The sequence below is a fragment of the Puntigrus tetrazona genome, chromosome 9 (assembly GCF_018831695.1).
Source record: "Puntigrus tetrazona isolate hp1 chromosome 9, ASM1883169v1, whole genome shotgun sequence".
Taxonomy (NCBI): domain Eukaryota; kingdom Metazoa; phylum Chordata; class Actinopteri; order Cypriniformes; family Cyprinidae; genus Puntigrus; species Puntigrus tetrazona.
In genome coordinates, this window is record NC_056707.1 from 4,133,077 (window position 1) to 4,150,793 (window position 17,717).

The 17,717-nt window shown below is 40.5% G+C and overlaps 2 protein-coding genes across 3 annotated transcripts in view; both read right to left on the reverse strand.

Annotated features, from left to right (window-relative positions):
* The window catches only part of gpr155a (G protein-coupled receptor 155a), a 12,755-nt gene extending 5,711 nt beyond the window's left edge, over positions 1-7,044 (reverse strand). The window contains exons 1-7 of one of the 2 annotated variants that reach the window (XM_043249537.1): positions 6,851-7,043; positions 5,375-5,849; positions 3,763-4,162; positions 2,895-3,063; positions 2,089-2,244; positions 617-700; positions 394-514 (exon numbers count right to left, since the gene is read on the reverse strand). In XM_043249537.1, coding sequence (XP_043105472.1) covers positions 394-514; positions 617-700; positions 2,089-2,244; positions 2,895-3,063; positions 3,763-4,162; positions 5,375-5,801 — 1,357 coding nt within the window. In that variant the 5' untranslated portion in view covers positions 5,802-5,849; positions 6,851-7,043. Of the gene's footprint in view, positions 1-393; positions 515-616; positions 701-2,088; positions 2,245-2,894; positions 3,064-3,762; positions 4,163-5,374; positions 5,850-6,850 lie in introns of both variants that reach the window. The other variant, XM_043249538.1, reaches the window with a different exon arrangement.
* A 2,169-nt stretch (positions 7,045-9,213) lies between these two features.
* On the reverse strand, positions 9,214-17,070 carry wipf1a (WAS/WASL interacting protein family, member 1a). The gene is given in 9 exon segments (XM_043248049.1): positions 9,214-9,458; positions 9,619-9,723; positions 10,585-10,770; positions 11,749-12,100; positions 12,103-12,413; positions 14,143-14,265; positions 14,427-14,556; positions 14,891-14,975; positions 16,837-17,070. Coding segments are annotated over 8 exon segments (1,308 nt in total). The 5' UTR covers positions 14,945-14,975; positions 16,837-17,070; the 3' UTR covers positions 9,214-9,411.
* Between the last annotated feature and the right edge of the window lie 647 nt (positions 17,071-17,717).

Consider the following 17,717-nt stretch of genomic DNA (forward strand, 5'->3'; position numbering starts at 1 on the left):
GTAACTTTCTTCTACATTTCCCAGAGACTCTCGCGACACATTGGCCTCATGACGTTCGACTAAACGTCTTCCGGTTACTTCAGTCAGCAAAAGTGATAGAAAAGTGGTTATTATGTATGAAATATGGATATTTACTTAACAAAAACGCATGAATTCCCCAAAATGAGGCCAGTTTTCGTCCCCATGAGAGGAACGTTTTATTGCATATGTGCAAGCTTTATTTTTTTGGACTGTTAAAGGGAAATCGCCACCAATTTGGCAGGATTCGTCTGAAAGAAGACAGTCACATACACAGAGGATGCTTCGAAAGGGAGCAAAACGCAGCCTATTAATCCTTTTTGGGTGAACATTTTTGCTTGCAATGACTGTCTCAAACAAACTGGAATGACTCACCGGGCCAAATATAAGTGCTGTAGAGAGAGCCGTACAGTAGAGTAAAGGTCAACACCTGACCCAGGAAGTTCTCCTGCTCTGCCATGAAGTTCCACGCTATCATCCCAACACAGGTTAGAAGCTAGAAACAAAGAGCAGTATCATTTTATACAGAACGTGCGGTGGAAAAGTCATCAGGTTGAATTTGAACTGCACTTTAAATGCTAAATGCTTTGACGCTCACCTGAGCCACAAAGAGGTTAATGGTGAAAATGTGAGGAACTCTGTGAAACTTTCTGCTCAGTAGCATGACTGCAACACTCCAGACCTGCAGAGACGGGACGAACAGACATGAACAGAGCGTTTCAGAGACACGCAGGCCAGAATGCTTTCAGCAGGAATACTTTAACATACACCCACTACGGTAACCTCTCAAGACCAGTTTAACTGGTGTGTCTGTATACGCTTAAATGTGGCTCTGAAGTGTACGAGCTTAAAGCACACTTCGGTTTCTTGTTTTTCTCAAGCTGAAAGCAAAGAGGAAGGAAGCGTCAACAGCTGCATCTGACAACAGCATGACACAATCTGAGATTGAAAACACCCCAACCGACATCTACTCTAGACACGCAAACACAGGACCTGCTTGAACCTGAGAAGTGTTTGAGTTTCACTGATCGTAACAGCTTAAGATGAAAATGAGCGTTTACACGCGCCGGACTATGATTATGCTTAATAGGCTGATAACATGTACCGTCACGCAAACACCAGCAGTTCTTTTTAATCATCGCCCTTTAACACGATTTCACTCTGCATGCTTCTGGTTTATGAATGATCAATTTTGTATATCAAGCTGATTTTATCAGCGTTTTGTCGTATAGCTGATTTAATCTCTTTCAGTTTGATCAGATTTTAAGATGCATTCAAGTCTACGAAAATGAAAATATGGCAAAAAAATTTCAACTAAAGTTCAAATTTAACCTGATAACATTTATCGATTATGTTAATAAAATAATAATACAATTTTATTTGTTTTTTTTATTATTATCCTATACTATCTTTTTCATTACTATTGCATTATTATTTTTAAATATATATTTACAAATATCATAAATTATTATTGAAATTATTAATTTAAAGAATTGTGTCACGTGACATTTTACAGCTCGCACTAACATAAAATGATAAAAAAGTTTATGACAAAAAGGTAAAAAAAAAATTAAATATTTTTAATTTGGTTTTTAGTTTTATTTTCTTCTGATATTCTTTATAAAACCAGGACAGTCATACCGTACCACTCTCACAATTTTTTTTCATTTAAGTTATTTTCAATCATTTATCGTTTTAATAAATTAATAATATATTTTAAAAACATTTATAGACCCAGACAAAAATCTGTACACCATATCTTCAAATATTTTTTTCCAAGTATCCCAAAAACCAAACAACAAAACAAACTGTATTTTACACAATTTCCCACAACATGTCCATTAAAAGCCATTTAATTCCTGGTTTCCATGACCTCTCTGGCAATACCGTTAATAACACGGATTTACCTTCATCCCATAATAATCACCTGCATGAGAGCAGAAGCAACGCAAACATGTGCTCTCACCACGACGGCGAAACCAAGCCACTGTAACCAGTCATGTCTTCAAGAGGAAGCGAAACGAAATTAGAAAGATGGAGAAAAGAGAAATGAAAACCCTCAACGCTCACCAGAGCAAAGAGGCTGATGATGCTGATGTTGAAGCTGACGTGCTGCAGCGCCGACGCTAGCGGATCCGAGTCCATCCAGGGAATGGTCAACAGCCAGGCAGAGACGTACATGATGGGAGCAGACAGAAACGTGCTGAGCACCATCCCCGAGGTCACCTGAGCGGGAAAGATGATCGTCACCAAAACACTGCGGCACTTCTTTGATAAACTACAGTCAAAATCTAACTAATTTAATAAGGATCAAAGTGATCAAGTGTTGTCAGTTACAGAATGATGCAAAGTTTTGTCATTTTTTACATTCACCAAAAATATATTACTTATTAAAAATTATTATCATGAGTTGTTATAATAACATATCTATGTGTATTCTGTAATTGTGCAATTATGTATATGCAAATACAAACACATGCAAGTATGCATAAGAAAAATGTTGTTATATATTAAACATATTTATATCTAGGAATATAAATACATAAATGTAAACGGGTCAAAGATGTGAAGATGTTTTCACATCAGAAATTCACAAAAGAGAGATTTTTAGGTTAAAGAGCACTTTAAATGCAAGTAAAAAGTCACTTTTGTAGTTTCAAATACTTTTTTGGAGAAAAATGTTACATTGTCATGCAGTAAAAATGTCTGACTTGGACATAATAAGATATATAAAAGAATAAGGAATATATATATATAGTACACACACAAAAACTTTGACAGCTCCAGTTTTAATATGCTGGTTTAGACCTTACAGTCACTTTTGATCAATTTAGTGATTTTTTTTTTTGTATTAAGTAAAGGTATAAAACACATACCACTTCCAGCTCCATGTTGTAATGTGATGCATATATGGCCACGCTCGGGGCGGTGGGAAAGACTCCATACAGGAAGGCGTAGTTTGACAGGCTGGTGTGGTTCATGGAGCTTCTGCTTCCACAGTCCAACACCTCGACCATCCCTCTGCAGATCAGAGGCATCACCAGCCTAAACGGACAGAGAGAGTTCTGCATTATGCAGCGAAACCAAAAACTTCGGATTACAGGAACCCTTTTCGGCACCGTCAACAACATCACGTTTAACCTTACTCATCAGTACAAGTAGGAAGAACAGAAAAACTAACAGATCAGCCGTCCCAGACATTGTTTCTCTCCTCTAACTAGGCTTGTGCGTTTAAAGCAGATGGATTAAGCGTGCTGACGTGCTGAGAAACGCTCCCATTGGAAGAACACAGTGTTGTACTGTTGCCAAGAGACACTGGAAGCTGCCACCTGCGTGTTTTCAGAGTCAAACAAGAACATTGTATTGGTTTTCTCGCCTTAGTAAAACATGAAAAGACCGCTCCTAACAACGTGAGCAGAGATGAATGCAGTTCTGATATGCTACTGAGGTCCAGTTCATAACAGTTCATCCAAAATTTGGGTCTGTTCCTCAGACGGTAGCTACCAGCATTTTATGAAATATTTCCTTTTGTGAAAGAAATGACCTTCATGCAGGTTTGGAGCAATAAGGCCAAGTAAATTATTTCAGTTTTTGGCTGAACCTTCCCTTTAAAAGCTTGAATGGAAAAGAGCAACGTGAACATTCGGCTAATGTTCGACAAATGATAGAAAATTAATTTTAGAACATAAAATGATGATGGAATATTACAACTTCTACAACTAACAATGTGCACGGTAGACTTACAGTTTTGCGGTGATGAGGAGAATGAGGGCCACCACAGTGGAGCGGGTGAGCTTCTTCAGCTGACCCACCATGGTTAGACCCAGATAAAACAGCGCCGCTCCTCCAAACGAGTTTGCCAGACCGTCTACAAACTCCTCCATGAAGGCCGGGATCTTCTGGTCCAGCAGGAAGTGAGAAATGAGCCCGATCACCACCATGAAGACTATAGGGTTCTTGACCACCTGAAGGAGCACCAAGCCCAGAACTTGCAGCTTGCTCTGCTGGTGAGGTTCTCCGGTCCTCCACCTCTGCACCTCGCAGAAGGCAAAGCCCAGCGGGTTTAGGACCATGAGGGAGACGGGGGCCACCAGGTAGATGTACTGAAGATACTCGGGATGAGTGTTAAGGTACAAAGCTTCGACTGCGGAGGAGGCAGAGAAGAGCAGTATCAGACGAACCGAAACTCAACATTTTGCCATTATTTACCCACAACGTCCAAGCTGACTATTCCTAGAAACCATATACATTATGAAAGCACTAAACCACATTGGTTTGTGTTTTAAGAGCCATGGTTTTATTATACCGGATATTCTTCTGCGGAAAACAGAAGATTACATGGGTTTGGAACAGCAGCATGTGGTGGAAATGATAAGCAAAGTAGACCTAAATTCGTGTTTTAGTTCCACTTGGCTTATTGTTTGCACAGTTTCTGGGTTGAAGGTTAATGGAACGCTATTCAGCTTACAATACTATATTGTTTTAAAGTTTAAAGGCCCTCACAGCAAGTATGATAATTATATCTCTGAAACTGTGAAAACAGTGAAGTTGACACCAATGATACGATGATAAAGACACAGAGGAACATAACTGGAATCAATAGTTTTTTTAGTGGGTCAAAGATAAAAACACTGACAGCCAATCAGAATCCTCTTGAGCAAAGCAGCAGATATAATTTGTTATTCTGATGTTTAATTTGAGGTTGCAGCAGTATATACATCTTTTCATTAATCGTGATTAATTGCAACCGAAATAGTAGGTTTGGTTTGCATAATGTGTGTGTGTGTGTGTATGTATCATGTATTACGTATGTATAAATACACACACGTACAATATATATTTAGAAAATATTTACATGCCTATATTTATTTCTTAAACAGATAAGTTCCATTCCTGGATTCTGATTGGATTATAATATATGCATGCATGCATCATGTATTCATATATATATATATATATATATATATATATATATATATATATGTGTGTGTATTCTGTATGTTTATTATGTAAACAAAAACTTATTTTGGATTCGATTAATCGTTTTACAGCACTATAAATACATGTCAGTATTTTTTAAATATGTACTGTATGTGTATGTATGTACATATAGATATAAATATTCCCAGTACACGCGCATATTACATGAACGTTAAAGGTGAGATATTAAGTGAATCACAATAGCACTGTGTGCCAGGCCCTGGAAATGCATTCAAGAAAAATCAACCTCAAACTAAACTAACAGGCTACACAGCATATGGACGGTGTTTACTTCTATTTTTGGATTTTTTTTGAGTTTCCTCGTGGTAACAGATCCATGCTACTCATTACTCACGCTTCTCCTTTTGGTACTTACCTATAGGGAACCCCAGGGCGAAGTCATTACTCTGCGTGGCGAATATGGAGAAGAGGCCAGCTTTCGAGAAACGGCTCTCTCTGTCCGCCACCAAAAGTGTGAAGACGCACACCAAGAAGAACACGGCCACTTTAGCCACCAAAATACTAAAGAAGAAAGGCCAGATCACGTCGCCAAAGTCCAGCAGCACCATGTTCTTGAAAAGCAGAGCTGGAAGCGCGAACTTGGACACGAAGCTGCCCAGTCCTTTAGCTTGTGTCGCCGGGATGATGTTCATGCGGCCTGCGACGTATCCGCAGAGGATGATCCCAAAACACTCGAGCAGGGCCGGAAGGAGCTTGTCGATCGACATGCTGGGTGGGACGGAGGGGCCGTCAGATACACCCCTGCCGCCCAAGATAGAGCCATTAACCGGCAGATCGCCCATCTTCAGAAGACCCTCATAACCAGACTGACGGTGAAGCACCAAAACACTCTGAAAGCAAAGAGGAAGACAAGAGTCACTCGCTTTTCATTAGAACACAAAATACAGCAGTCATACACGATTGGTGAATATGCAAACGTGTTCCTAAACCAAAAATTATGCAGAACAGCGACTATATGAGTATATGTAGATAGTAAAATGCTGGTATAATGGCACGGTCTAGTCAAACCTTTAACCTTTAACCTCATTTCATACTCTAAATTATCACCATAATGACAATTTGGCTAAATACCCCGATGCACTAAATACTCTACATGTTTTTTGCATAATTCTCAAAATGTCTCCCTCTGGGAGTAAACATTAGTAATATTTCAAGATAAATATTTACTAAAGATATTTAAGTTTACTTGCATATCCAAACGTAATTTCTTAAAAAAAGGAAACAAAACATGCACTGACACTGAAGCGACATGCTTTCGAGATACACTTAAAGTACACTGTGACATATTATACACCAAACGTTTCACAAAACTGGGACCAAAATTAATCTGACGGCACTGACCCGACAATGTGGATTGACCTAAACTGCTATTATGGTGTACTTTAATAATATTTGGTTGATTGTAATCATTTGCATACCTTTCTTCAACGTTTTCTGACATTACCAAGATGAAATTTGTTCTTACAGTTTACCTCAATCTCTTTATCATGTAGTTTTATAATTTTCTAATACACACACACACACACACACACACACACACACACACACACACACCATGCATCTACCATGATGCATGCAATATGTTTTTAGTGTAAAAGCAGCGCTGTATCTCGATACAGTGCATCAGATAGTAGCACCATACTGCATGATAAATATATTTACGTAACTGTTTACTCCAAGACATCCCTAATAATATTACGGTCCTGCCATCGCGCTAAATATCCACTTGTGGCACTTTCTTGTAGCCCAACACTGATCTATAATTCCGCACGGTCAAATGATCTGCTGAGTCTACTTTAGATGTACAGTAGTGAGTAGTTGACGGACTCACCGGATCAGCTGATTCCTGTAAATCCGATCTAGTGTGTGAGAAACACACACAAACACACTTTCACTCATGCTGTCTCATTCAGATGACTTTGAGCAGTGAACTCGGCTCTTCCGCCTCGGGTCTGCTCGCCTCTGGAAGCATGTGTCTTGTTATCGCAGTAGTAACACACACACACACACACACACACACACACACACATATATACACACACGCCGCTGCAACGAAGCGCTTCGGTTTGCCAATAGAAAGCGGCCAGGGCTCTGCGCATGCGCAGGGACCTTTCACGTGGTGCTTTGCATAAGCCCAAAACAGACTTGAGAGCTCCGACTCTTTAATCAAAAGCATTTACGAAATCTCTCGATTAAACAGGGAGAAAATATTAACATTACGACACTAAAACGTATTCATTCTTGAAAACTGAACGATTCATCGTATTAATTCATTTGACTACAAAATACGACCAGGACAAGTAGTCGTGATGACCGATAGAGGGCAGCGTTTCTCCAAGTGAGGGATTCACACTTATTGCTGTTTGAAAGCCATTGACTTCGATATATTCCTAATCATATTTTCAAAAACATTCGTGGCCTTGAATTTATGTATTTATCTATTTTAAAATCGCTTTGAATTTTTTACATGTTCATACACAAGTTCTGCATTTTTGGGAATTTGCATGTATGTAGCCTTCATTTAAAAGTGATTGGTACGTAAATGCCTTATTTTTTATGATTTATAAGATGTAGCAAATGTGTATTTCCCATCTCATAATGAATACAGAGGTGCAATTAAAGGCTATGATATAGTATGCAATGCTATGGTTTGTTAAGACTAATCCAAAAAGGGTTTATGTAAGTGAACATCGGAAGATGTTAAACCCTCAATAAGGCATAAATCTTTTTTTCACATATCCAGTTCATGATTTAAATTCTCATTTTTCAGATTTTGTCAGCTTTGTTTTCTTGCTGGGTAAATATCACATTCATACATGCAGATGAGAGAAAAAATTACACTCTCCTTGAATATATGTTTTTTGTGGATTTGTGAAAAAGTATAAAGTCTGAAACTCTTTTAATGTATTCTTATTAGTGCTGTCAAAAAATCAATTGCGATTAATTGCAACCAAAACGTTTTTTTTTTTTTTTTTTACATAATGTGTGTGTTATCGTGCTTATATAAATACATACATACAGTATATATTTAGACAATATTTAAATGTGTATTTTCATATTCATATATGAGCTATATGTATACTTTGCTCCTTCTGTGTTTTCCCTCCTCTTTGTTGCCATTATTGTTGTATTTATTATTTATGCTGATTATTCTTATAATTTATTGTGGATGTCCCTTATGTTCCTTGTCTTGTTGTGTACAAGTTACAATTTAAAAAGAAAAACATCTGATAAAACACGTGTGCCCTTCCAGCCAATCAGACTGCATCTTTACAAGACTGAGACTTTCCGGTTCGCACACAGACCTGCGGTCGAAGGGACGTCGCTGTGGTGAATTTCAGTGGATTGGAAGATTAAATTTTTTTTTACTGAACCACACTTCCTGGAATATAACATCCGTTACAACGCCGTTACTGATAATAAAATGTGGCGTTACTTATTATAGGCTGATGCTATAGACCTATCATTTTATTTGTTTATACCACGCAGAATTGATGCGCCGGTTTCTCTGGTAGTGGGCGGAGCTAATGCGCAAACAACAATCTCATTGGCTGGCGCTCACTTATTGGCGTCCCTTTTCCTAATTTCAGCAAATCAATTTGAGCGATCGCAGACAACGTGATTAATATTCATGAACCCAGGAGCTCATTAATCCTAGTCTGTTTTTTATTGTTATTAGTAAAATTCATAGTAGTTGTATCACTATTATTTTGCATTTTTCCGACTTTTTTATAGAAACATTAAATGACAAGCAATATCTTAAACACCAGCACTGTCATCTTATAATACTTAAATATAAACTAAATAATATTATAATGCTATAAAAAAATTACTATGACGATTTTATTGAGTTTATACTATTTATAACAATGTTGAATTTCATAGGTGTCTCTCACATTGTCTAACAAAAACATAAAAATAATGTTTTATAAAAAAAAAAAAATTTCAATGTTTTATAATAATAATTTATTCTATTTAGTGTCTATTTCATTCATTTAACATATTTAATATAGGGGACATCCATATTTGACATATTTGATTTTTTTTTTTTAAGTAATGGAATAATTACTTTCCCAGGTAATTAGTTACTTTATAATAATGTATCTCAGTTACTATTTGCGAGAAGTAGCTATAGTAACTATAACTAAAGCTTTTTTAAAGTAACATGTCTAACAGCGATCGAAACAGACTTCCTCAAAAGACGACAGAATGCACTTTAATCGCTATATCTGGACATACATTCGTACCATGATATAAAAACCCGCAATGCACGCAAAAGTGATTTGGAAAATGTAACTGAAAAGCTAAAAACATTCATATTTTCACAGAAGAGTTCCTGAGTCTCATTCAGCCGATGAAAATCCAGATCCCGCTATATAATATCAAAGCATTTCATCTGGGAATGGGTGGCAACGGTGGCGCTCCTCTGTCTCTCGTTCCTGGAAAACAAATACAGATAGATAAGAGTTAACATCAAACAGACTATTACGGTATTAAAACACTAAAATGTTGCATAAAACATTGCAGGGAAAGTGGGGACATCACAACACGCACACTCAATACTTATTACAATTCTGCACAAAATGCTGCAGTGCTCACCTTTGCCACCCGCTTTGCTGGGGTAAGACTTGGAGAAGGAGGTGTACGGCTCTGGTGGAGGTAATTCAGACAGAGGATGGAAGGAAAACCTCTTCCCCCACTCATCTAAGGGAAACGAATACAATAGAATACGTGTCGTCAAATAGAGTCAGTCAATAGCAATTATATTAGCACTAGCTAGATTACCATATTGAGTCAGTATTTATATCAACGTCATGCTGGGTCTGTCCATAGACATTAGAGGGACAGTCATCATTTACTCAACCTCACATCGTTGCAACAATGACTTTCTTTTTTCTGAGCAATACAGAAGACGTTCAGAAGAAAGTGTTTCAGTGCATTGCATTGTATTTTTTGTCCATGAAATGAATTTCAAACTCATCAAATGAGTTTGATTTCCAACATTTCGCCTTTTGTTTAAATTTCACAGAAAAAGAAAGTCACACATGTTAGGAGCAATCTGAAAGCGCGCCGTGTATAAAGTTATAGTCTCTCAAAAAAAAAGAGTCGACTCTGGATCATTTTAAAATGAGTCATTATTAAAACGAGTCCCAAGCTTTTTGATGTTGACGCCGACATGAAACATCAGCATAATGCCCATCCATTTGTTGCGAACCTTGGAAAACTTGATTTTGGTCTGAATGAAAACGCATTGAATATCATGAAATTCATTCTTTGCCACTAGGTGCAAACTCTGTAGCATTAAAAGCTCACAAATACTGCTTGAAATGAAATCAAGTGTTTTTTGACCTTGCTTACTGTTGTTGAGGACTCCCGAAACCAAAATATGAACCTTTCATTACCCATAAAAGGGCGCTTTAAAACACTTTATCTTGCCCAAACCTACTTCATCTTACCCAGACCTGCAGAAATGCCACTCTTCAGCTTTAAACTCACTGCCTTTTGTTGACCTACGGGCTGCCTCTCTCTCTCTTCAGCAGGTGTGGGTTCCTGTGGCAGTCATACCTGTGGCAGGTGGTGGAGGGCACTGGTAGCCATTGATGGTGTCAGGGGGTGGTGGAGGGAAGCTGGGCACTTTGGGAGGGTCCTGAGGTAGAGGGGGTCTCCCTGATCCTCCGGGCCGGTTGGGAGGAGGCACGGGGGGAGCCGTTCCTCTGCCTCCTCCTCCAGTGGGTGGAGGTGGTAGAGGACCTGAAGAGGAGGAGCACTCACCAAATGAGTTCACAAAATAACTTCATAAATCATCTGGACTATCCGTCTGCAAGTGTTTCCAAATTTGAATCATCTGAAAAATAGGGTAATCTTTAAATAGCACAATTTCTACTATAATAGTTACTACTATGCTATGTATTGTATTTAATATATTAAAATGGGAAACAGTTATTTTAAATTGTAAAAACCGTTCACAATATTATTGTATTTACTGTATTTTAGATAGAATGGCAAAGTATTTATGTTGTGTTGGTTTTATGCAAATTATATTACACAAATACAATATTAACATTCATTTTTGAAGGATTTACATCGTATTAGTTAGTCATACTAGGTTAAAATCATTTTGAACAATGCCTATATTATGACACTGATTTTATATAAAGCTGAATATGGGTAGTTGACGTATCTAAGTGCCCTAAGGCGTGACATTTTTTATTTGTCAGCTACCAATATATAGTATTTCCAAATGAGAAGAGCAAGTCTAAACTACTTTTCACAGCCCTTTATAAAAAGTTGGATATTCACTTTAATTAATTTGTCCCTGGACCACAAATCCAGTCAAAAGGGTATTTTTGTAAAACTGAGATTTTTATGTCATCTGAAAGATGAATAAGTACACCGATGTATGAAAATATTTGGCTAAAACATAATCTGAAATTCTCAACTCTGAAGGTGCAATAAAAATCTTTAAAGATGGGCAAATAAAGTTCTTAGCAATGCATTTCACCAATTAAAAAAATACGTCGACACATTTACAGTAAGACATTTACGAAGTATCTTCACGAAACATGATCTTTACTTAAAATCCTATTGATATTTGGCATAAAAGAAAAATCAATCATTTTGACCCATACAATACATCGTTGGCTGGTGCTACAAATATAATGTTTTCGTGCTTCAGGGTCACAGTGGACATAAATTTGAACAGCAGATTTGGAATGACCCTTCACATACCTGACCGTATGGATGGGCTTCTTCCCGATGGAGGCGGCCTCTCATTGGGCGGTGGCGGCAGCGGGCTGGAGCGGCCAGGAGGCGGAGGAGGAGGAAAGCTGTTTCTCTGAGAGCCTCTTGAGCTGAGCTCGTCCCGTGAGGATGGCGGGACGGGTGGCGCTCCTCCTCTTCCTGGAGGTAAGGATGGAGGCGGATTACCCATAGGCCTCTGAGAACTCAGTGGTTTACTCTCGGTTGATGGCGGCGGGGGTGGTAATGGTCCATTTCGAGAAAATGACTCTTTTTTTCCTCCAGTGGGTGGTGGAGGCGGAGGGAAGTCATCTGCAGGCCTGCTTGGGGTTGTGGGTAACGGCGGCCGGGCACTTGAGGGCATCGGGGGTGGAGGGAAGGAAGCCTGGGACTCCCTCGGTGGAGGAAGGCTTGGACGTCTGCTCGACGGGTTGGGGGGAGGAAGAGATGGTGAGGGACCTGACGGGCGTCCTCCAGGTAGAGCCGGTGGGCCGCTGGGAGAGCTGTGCTGGGGTGAGCGAGATGAATGTGGTACAGGTGGGGGTCCGGCCCTCCCAGGAGAAGGTCTCCCGGCGGTCGGGAGCGGGGGTCTGTTTCCCGCTGGGCTGCCGGGTGCTGGGAATCTCCCACTGAAGGAGGCATCGGTGGTCTTACTGCTTTAGTGTCACCAAATTCAAACAAAATAATGATTCAATTATGATTAGGATTATTATAAATGTATAGTATAGTCTAGTATAGTATAGTAATATTTTGATACCAATTTTATCTCAATGCATAAAATGTTGGTATAGTATAGTATAGTATAGTATGATATGGTATATATATATTTTGATTTTAACTTGTAACAATGCAAAAATGATTGAAAAATGAACGTTATAAATATTATTACATTATATACCATCACCCCGTCCGTCAATCTTTGTCGCCGCCCTATCACCAGGTCCCGACGGGATGGGTGTGTTCGAGAAGATTAAATTCAGTCAGGTAAGATTGACGAGGCACATGACTGCATTAGCCTTGTCACCGTCGCCGTTAAATCAGATGAGACCGGTCTCTTCCCCGTGCATGCACGCTTGTCTCTGTCCAAAAGGGTGCGTGATGGACCTCACCCCGCGCCGTCTGAGAAGCGCGTCGTGGGACCTCCGAAAGTCATCTGTGAGCACACAGCTCATCCCACTCTGCCGCGGAGCAAAGAAACCCTGAGACGCCGCGGAAGAAGCCGCCGCCCCTCGCGCCCCGGGCCAGTCCGACCGCCGGACTGGTGCTACCTGGACCCTTCCCCCTGGAACACGGCCTCAACCTTCACTTCCCCCCAGCGAGGACACCAGATCCCCCTTTTATTTGGACACTTTTCCCTGGACACTTTATTTTGTATTTATTTTATTTCCTGTTAATAATAAAAAGCCTTCCGAGGCCTCCACGCCCACTGTGTCTGTGTTGGCTCCTCCCGCCACAGTGGTGGAGAATGCGGGCAAGGCGGAGCTTATTGGGCGACATCTGATGACGTCATCCCCTCTCGCTGGTACCCATGCCGGGATGGAGGAACAACGGAGACTCATCCCAGCCACCAGGAAGCGGTAAGTGACGCTTGCTTATGGTCATTTACCCGGTGGCTGGTTGGCATTCTAACGGTTTCTCTGTCCCGGTGCGAGGGAGTTGCCGGAGAGGAAACTCCGACACAGCCTGGTTGAGGAAGGTAGCACTCCTGCACACACCCAGGCTCCCGACGGGAGTGGGTGTGTTCGAAGGAGGGCGTGGTATCGGTCAGGTCTGGCGGCGTGTGACGAGGCACACCTGAAGGATTAGCCTTGTCACCGTCGCCGTTAAATACCTGACCGCGTCTCTCCTCGGGAGACCGGTCTCTTCCCCGTGCATGCACGCTGGTGTCCTCGTGGGTCCAGGAAGGGTGCGTGATGGACCTCACCCGCCGTCTGAGAAGCGCGTCGTGGGACCTCCGTAGTCAGGCTGTGAGCACACAGCTCATCACTCTGCCGCCGGAGGCAAAGAAACGTCGGAGACGCCGCGGAAGAAGCCGCCGCCCCTCGCGCCCGGGCCAGAAAAGGGAGCGCGTGCGACCGCCGGACTCCGCCCTTACCTGGACCCTTCCCCTGGAACCACGGCCTCATTCTTCACTTTAGCGGCACGGCGAGGAATGCAGATCCCCCCCTTTTATTTGGACACTTTTCCCATGGACACTTTATTTTGTATTTATTTATTTCTGTTAATAATAAAAAGCCTCTCGAGGCCTGCCCACTGTGTCTGTCGTTGGCTCCTCCGTTATACAATATTATTACATTATATAAGTGTAGTATAGTATAGTAAGATTAAATTATTAGTAAGATTAGAATGATTACTGCATTATGAGGAATCAATTCAGATGATTACCAGTGTTGTCTCTGTTTCCTGATGATCTCAGTCTTGGCATCCCACCCTGAAACAGCCCACCCAGTCCACCCTGGGCTCCTCCTCCTCCACCTCCACCTCCACCTCCTCCACCTCCTTTGGGCTCTGTGTAAATAAAAACATATTACGATCATAAGAATTCATTCTTCAAATCGTCTTTGGCTCTACACTCTTAAAAATAAAACACACACACACACACTTGCAAGCACGTTAGGTATATATGTTTATATGCATGTACAATATTACAGAGATCGAGGAGAACTCACTGTCCAGCGCCGGGGCACTCCGATCATTGGTGACGGCCTTCTTCAGTCGAGCTCCTTTGCTGATATCTGATAGCAAAGCGTTTCTCCCTTGCTGCTCGGATCTGCTCAGATTTGGCTTTTCTGTGTTTGCCTAGTGATAGTCATTGTAAATTAGACAGGCTCCATAAACAACACCCCTTACATCTATTCAAAACGGCTGTTGAGCCTTGAATGACAAGAACGATAAACAGCTAACTATACTATACTATACTTCACTGCACTATTCTATAGTATAGTATGCCATGCTATTTTACACGCTACACTATACTATGATATACTATACTACACTATTCTGTGCTACGCTATGTACTATGTTATGCTACACTATACGCTACATTACATTATGCTTTACTGGACTGTGCTGTGCTTTGCTATACTGTACGCTACACTATACTGTGCTGTAGATGTGAACAACGCTGTCGTACCAGTGCGAAGGTTGGAGGAGGGCCAGGAGGGGGCGGTGGTGGCGGTCCGGACATATTTCCTCTTCTTTATCACTAACCTAAAAGACTGAAAGCACGCAAACAAAAACACCTTAGTATTAAAGGAAGTGTCACATTAGCACTTAGCACATCATCAGAAGACACATACCTTATCTTCAATAGTTTTCGTTCCAGTTTTCAAAGAAACGGACGTGATTTCACACGATACGCACATACTTACACGCACTTCAAACATAGCTTTTTGTAGTTTAATACAACCATGTGGAAAAAAAAGGAACAAAACAGCAGGTGTTCACTAAAGTCAATAAAATCAATAAAAGAGATTATTTGCTACGAATAAAATTGGGGAAGCTAAAATAAAAATAACACTTGGTTCGACGTTGTGTAGACCACCGGTGGCAGAAAGACTTTCATAATAAGGGTTATTCATAAGTGAACAGACGACAGCTGTTGCATCGCTCTGGATATTTTACACACAGGCAGTGAAGTCATGGAGTGTGTCTCTCAAATTTAGAGGGCCTCTAAACAGACACGGAAGTGGATCAACTCGTTTCCTTTTATCGGCAGAAGTGCTACTGAAATACCCAAGAACCGCACAACAAACCAAAACCGCTGGTATTTAACACTCCCTAACAGCACTGGCATCCACCCAGAACGGCCTGCCAATCAACAGCCAGGCAGCTAGTTAGGGCACTTGAAAGGGGTCATGACCCGACAAACCAAAATTCCCCAAAAAGAGATGGTTGCGCTATAAAAACATCCTGCAGCGAGTCAAAATAACAGCTCGTGGACTGTAACAAAATGTGACCTATTTCACACTTAAATACTGCAAGACAGTTTCTAAACAGTTAAAAGGTCTTATCTGCTTCTCAGTTGATAGAACCGAAGCGAATGACTCTCTGACGCACGCAGAAATAAACACACCTGTGCAGCTCACCGTTAAACACGCTTCACATCTCTCTCCAGATATGAACACAGACACGCTGTTCACTTGCACCTTTAGATGCTCCGCGCTAACATCCACTAGATGTTAGCACTAAACCCCTGTGGAGTCAAAGCGGCCTACGAGCAGAACTGCAATACAAGTAACTGGTGCACAAAATCACACTTTGACAACTAAATTCTCACTTTGCAGTAACTTCAGCCTAATGCTCTTTACAGTTTTCGGGTGATATGAGAGCATATGTGCAGATAATGTTCGCAGACTCAGCGATGGTGAGTCTAAAACTTTTAAAGATTTTAGGTAAGATCTGAAATTATTAGAATTTTTAAAAAGATTGATATAAAAATGTCTGATAATCTTGTGAGCACAAATGTTTATAGACAAATATACTGCATTCATTTAAGACTGATAATATTGAATTATTATATATCTTAGTCAAATGTCAAATAAATATATAGCATATATATATATATATATATATATATATATATATATATATATATATATATATATATATATATATATATATATATACAACATAATTAAATGTCATAGAGTCAATATTTACAATATTTTTCAGGATGCTGTAATAATTAGAAAGTTCAAAAGAACATTATATAAAATTGATTTTTTTGTAACTATATTAATATACAGTTATAGTTTTTTGAACTATATTATATTATATATATATATATATATATATATATATATATATATATATATGTGTGTGTGTGTGTGTGTGTGTGTGTGTGTGTGTGACATCCAAAATTTAAACGCTAGTGTACATATTCGGCATTGCTCTGTAAAGACAAGTGGGCTAAACATAACAATTAAGTTTCTGCTTAATTTTTAGACATACCATTTTACTTTGACATATTTGCATTAAAATTCACGTGTATCATTGCTCTTAATTTTTGCAAGCTCAAAGAAGAAGTTATCGCACCCATTGCATCCAAAGCTGCAATAATTTGCGTCAAAAACTCACGTTTTACTATCTGAGATGCGATCGAACACAGCGAGCGGACAGTTGTTTTAGTTTTGTTCAGAAGCTCTGTGAAGTCGAGAGAGCGAGCCGCTTCCTCTGTTGAGTTTCCTCTGTGGTCGAGCACTGTCAGAAAAAGCAGCAGCTTACAGAGAAAACCCAGCGCTCATCCGGCGAGGGATGCTCTCCAGCCGGGCCACCGCTTCTCCCTCCCTCTCAACCTCCACTTAAAGAAACACTCACCTGCGTCCGAGCATTTGGAGGCACCAGATCCGAGGTCTCGTAGAAAGTCGCGCTTGCACTTCCTCTCTGTGACTCCGCAGACCAATCAGAGTCAGCGGCGGTGCCGGGGCAGAGCTGCTCATGCAACAGAACGAGCTGCTGGTGATGAGCGCAGCATGCAAACGATCGCGACCGCATGCGTTTCCTCACACGGTGTCTGAGAAAGAGTGAGATTAGCCAGGCCCCGGGCCCTGTGAACTCCAGCTACTGAGAACATTAACAGAAACAGGAACTGAGTGACTCATCTGGAGAAAATAGACGTGACACTGGTCTCGCCTTGCTGCTCACGCTGAGCTCGCGCTCAGAAACATTTCAGTGCAGCTATATTCTGAGTCTGTGGATTATACTATACTATAGATACTATAATATCCGCATTCAGTTTGATCACTTCTGTAATGCAGAGCTGAGTTTTCTGCATCTTCACTCGGTCTTCAGTGCAGGGGCGTGTTTAGTGTTTCGGGGGCCCCTGGCGAGCGGTCCCGGGGCCCCCCACTGTGGATTTTGCTATCGATTCTGGAGGAGAGATGGGTATTGTTTACATTTTATCGATGCCAATACTGCTTATCGATATAGTTATCAACACTACTCTCCATAATTCGATG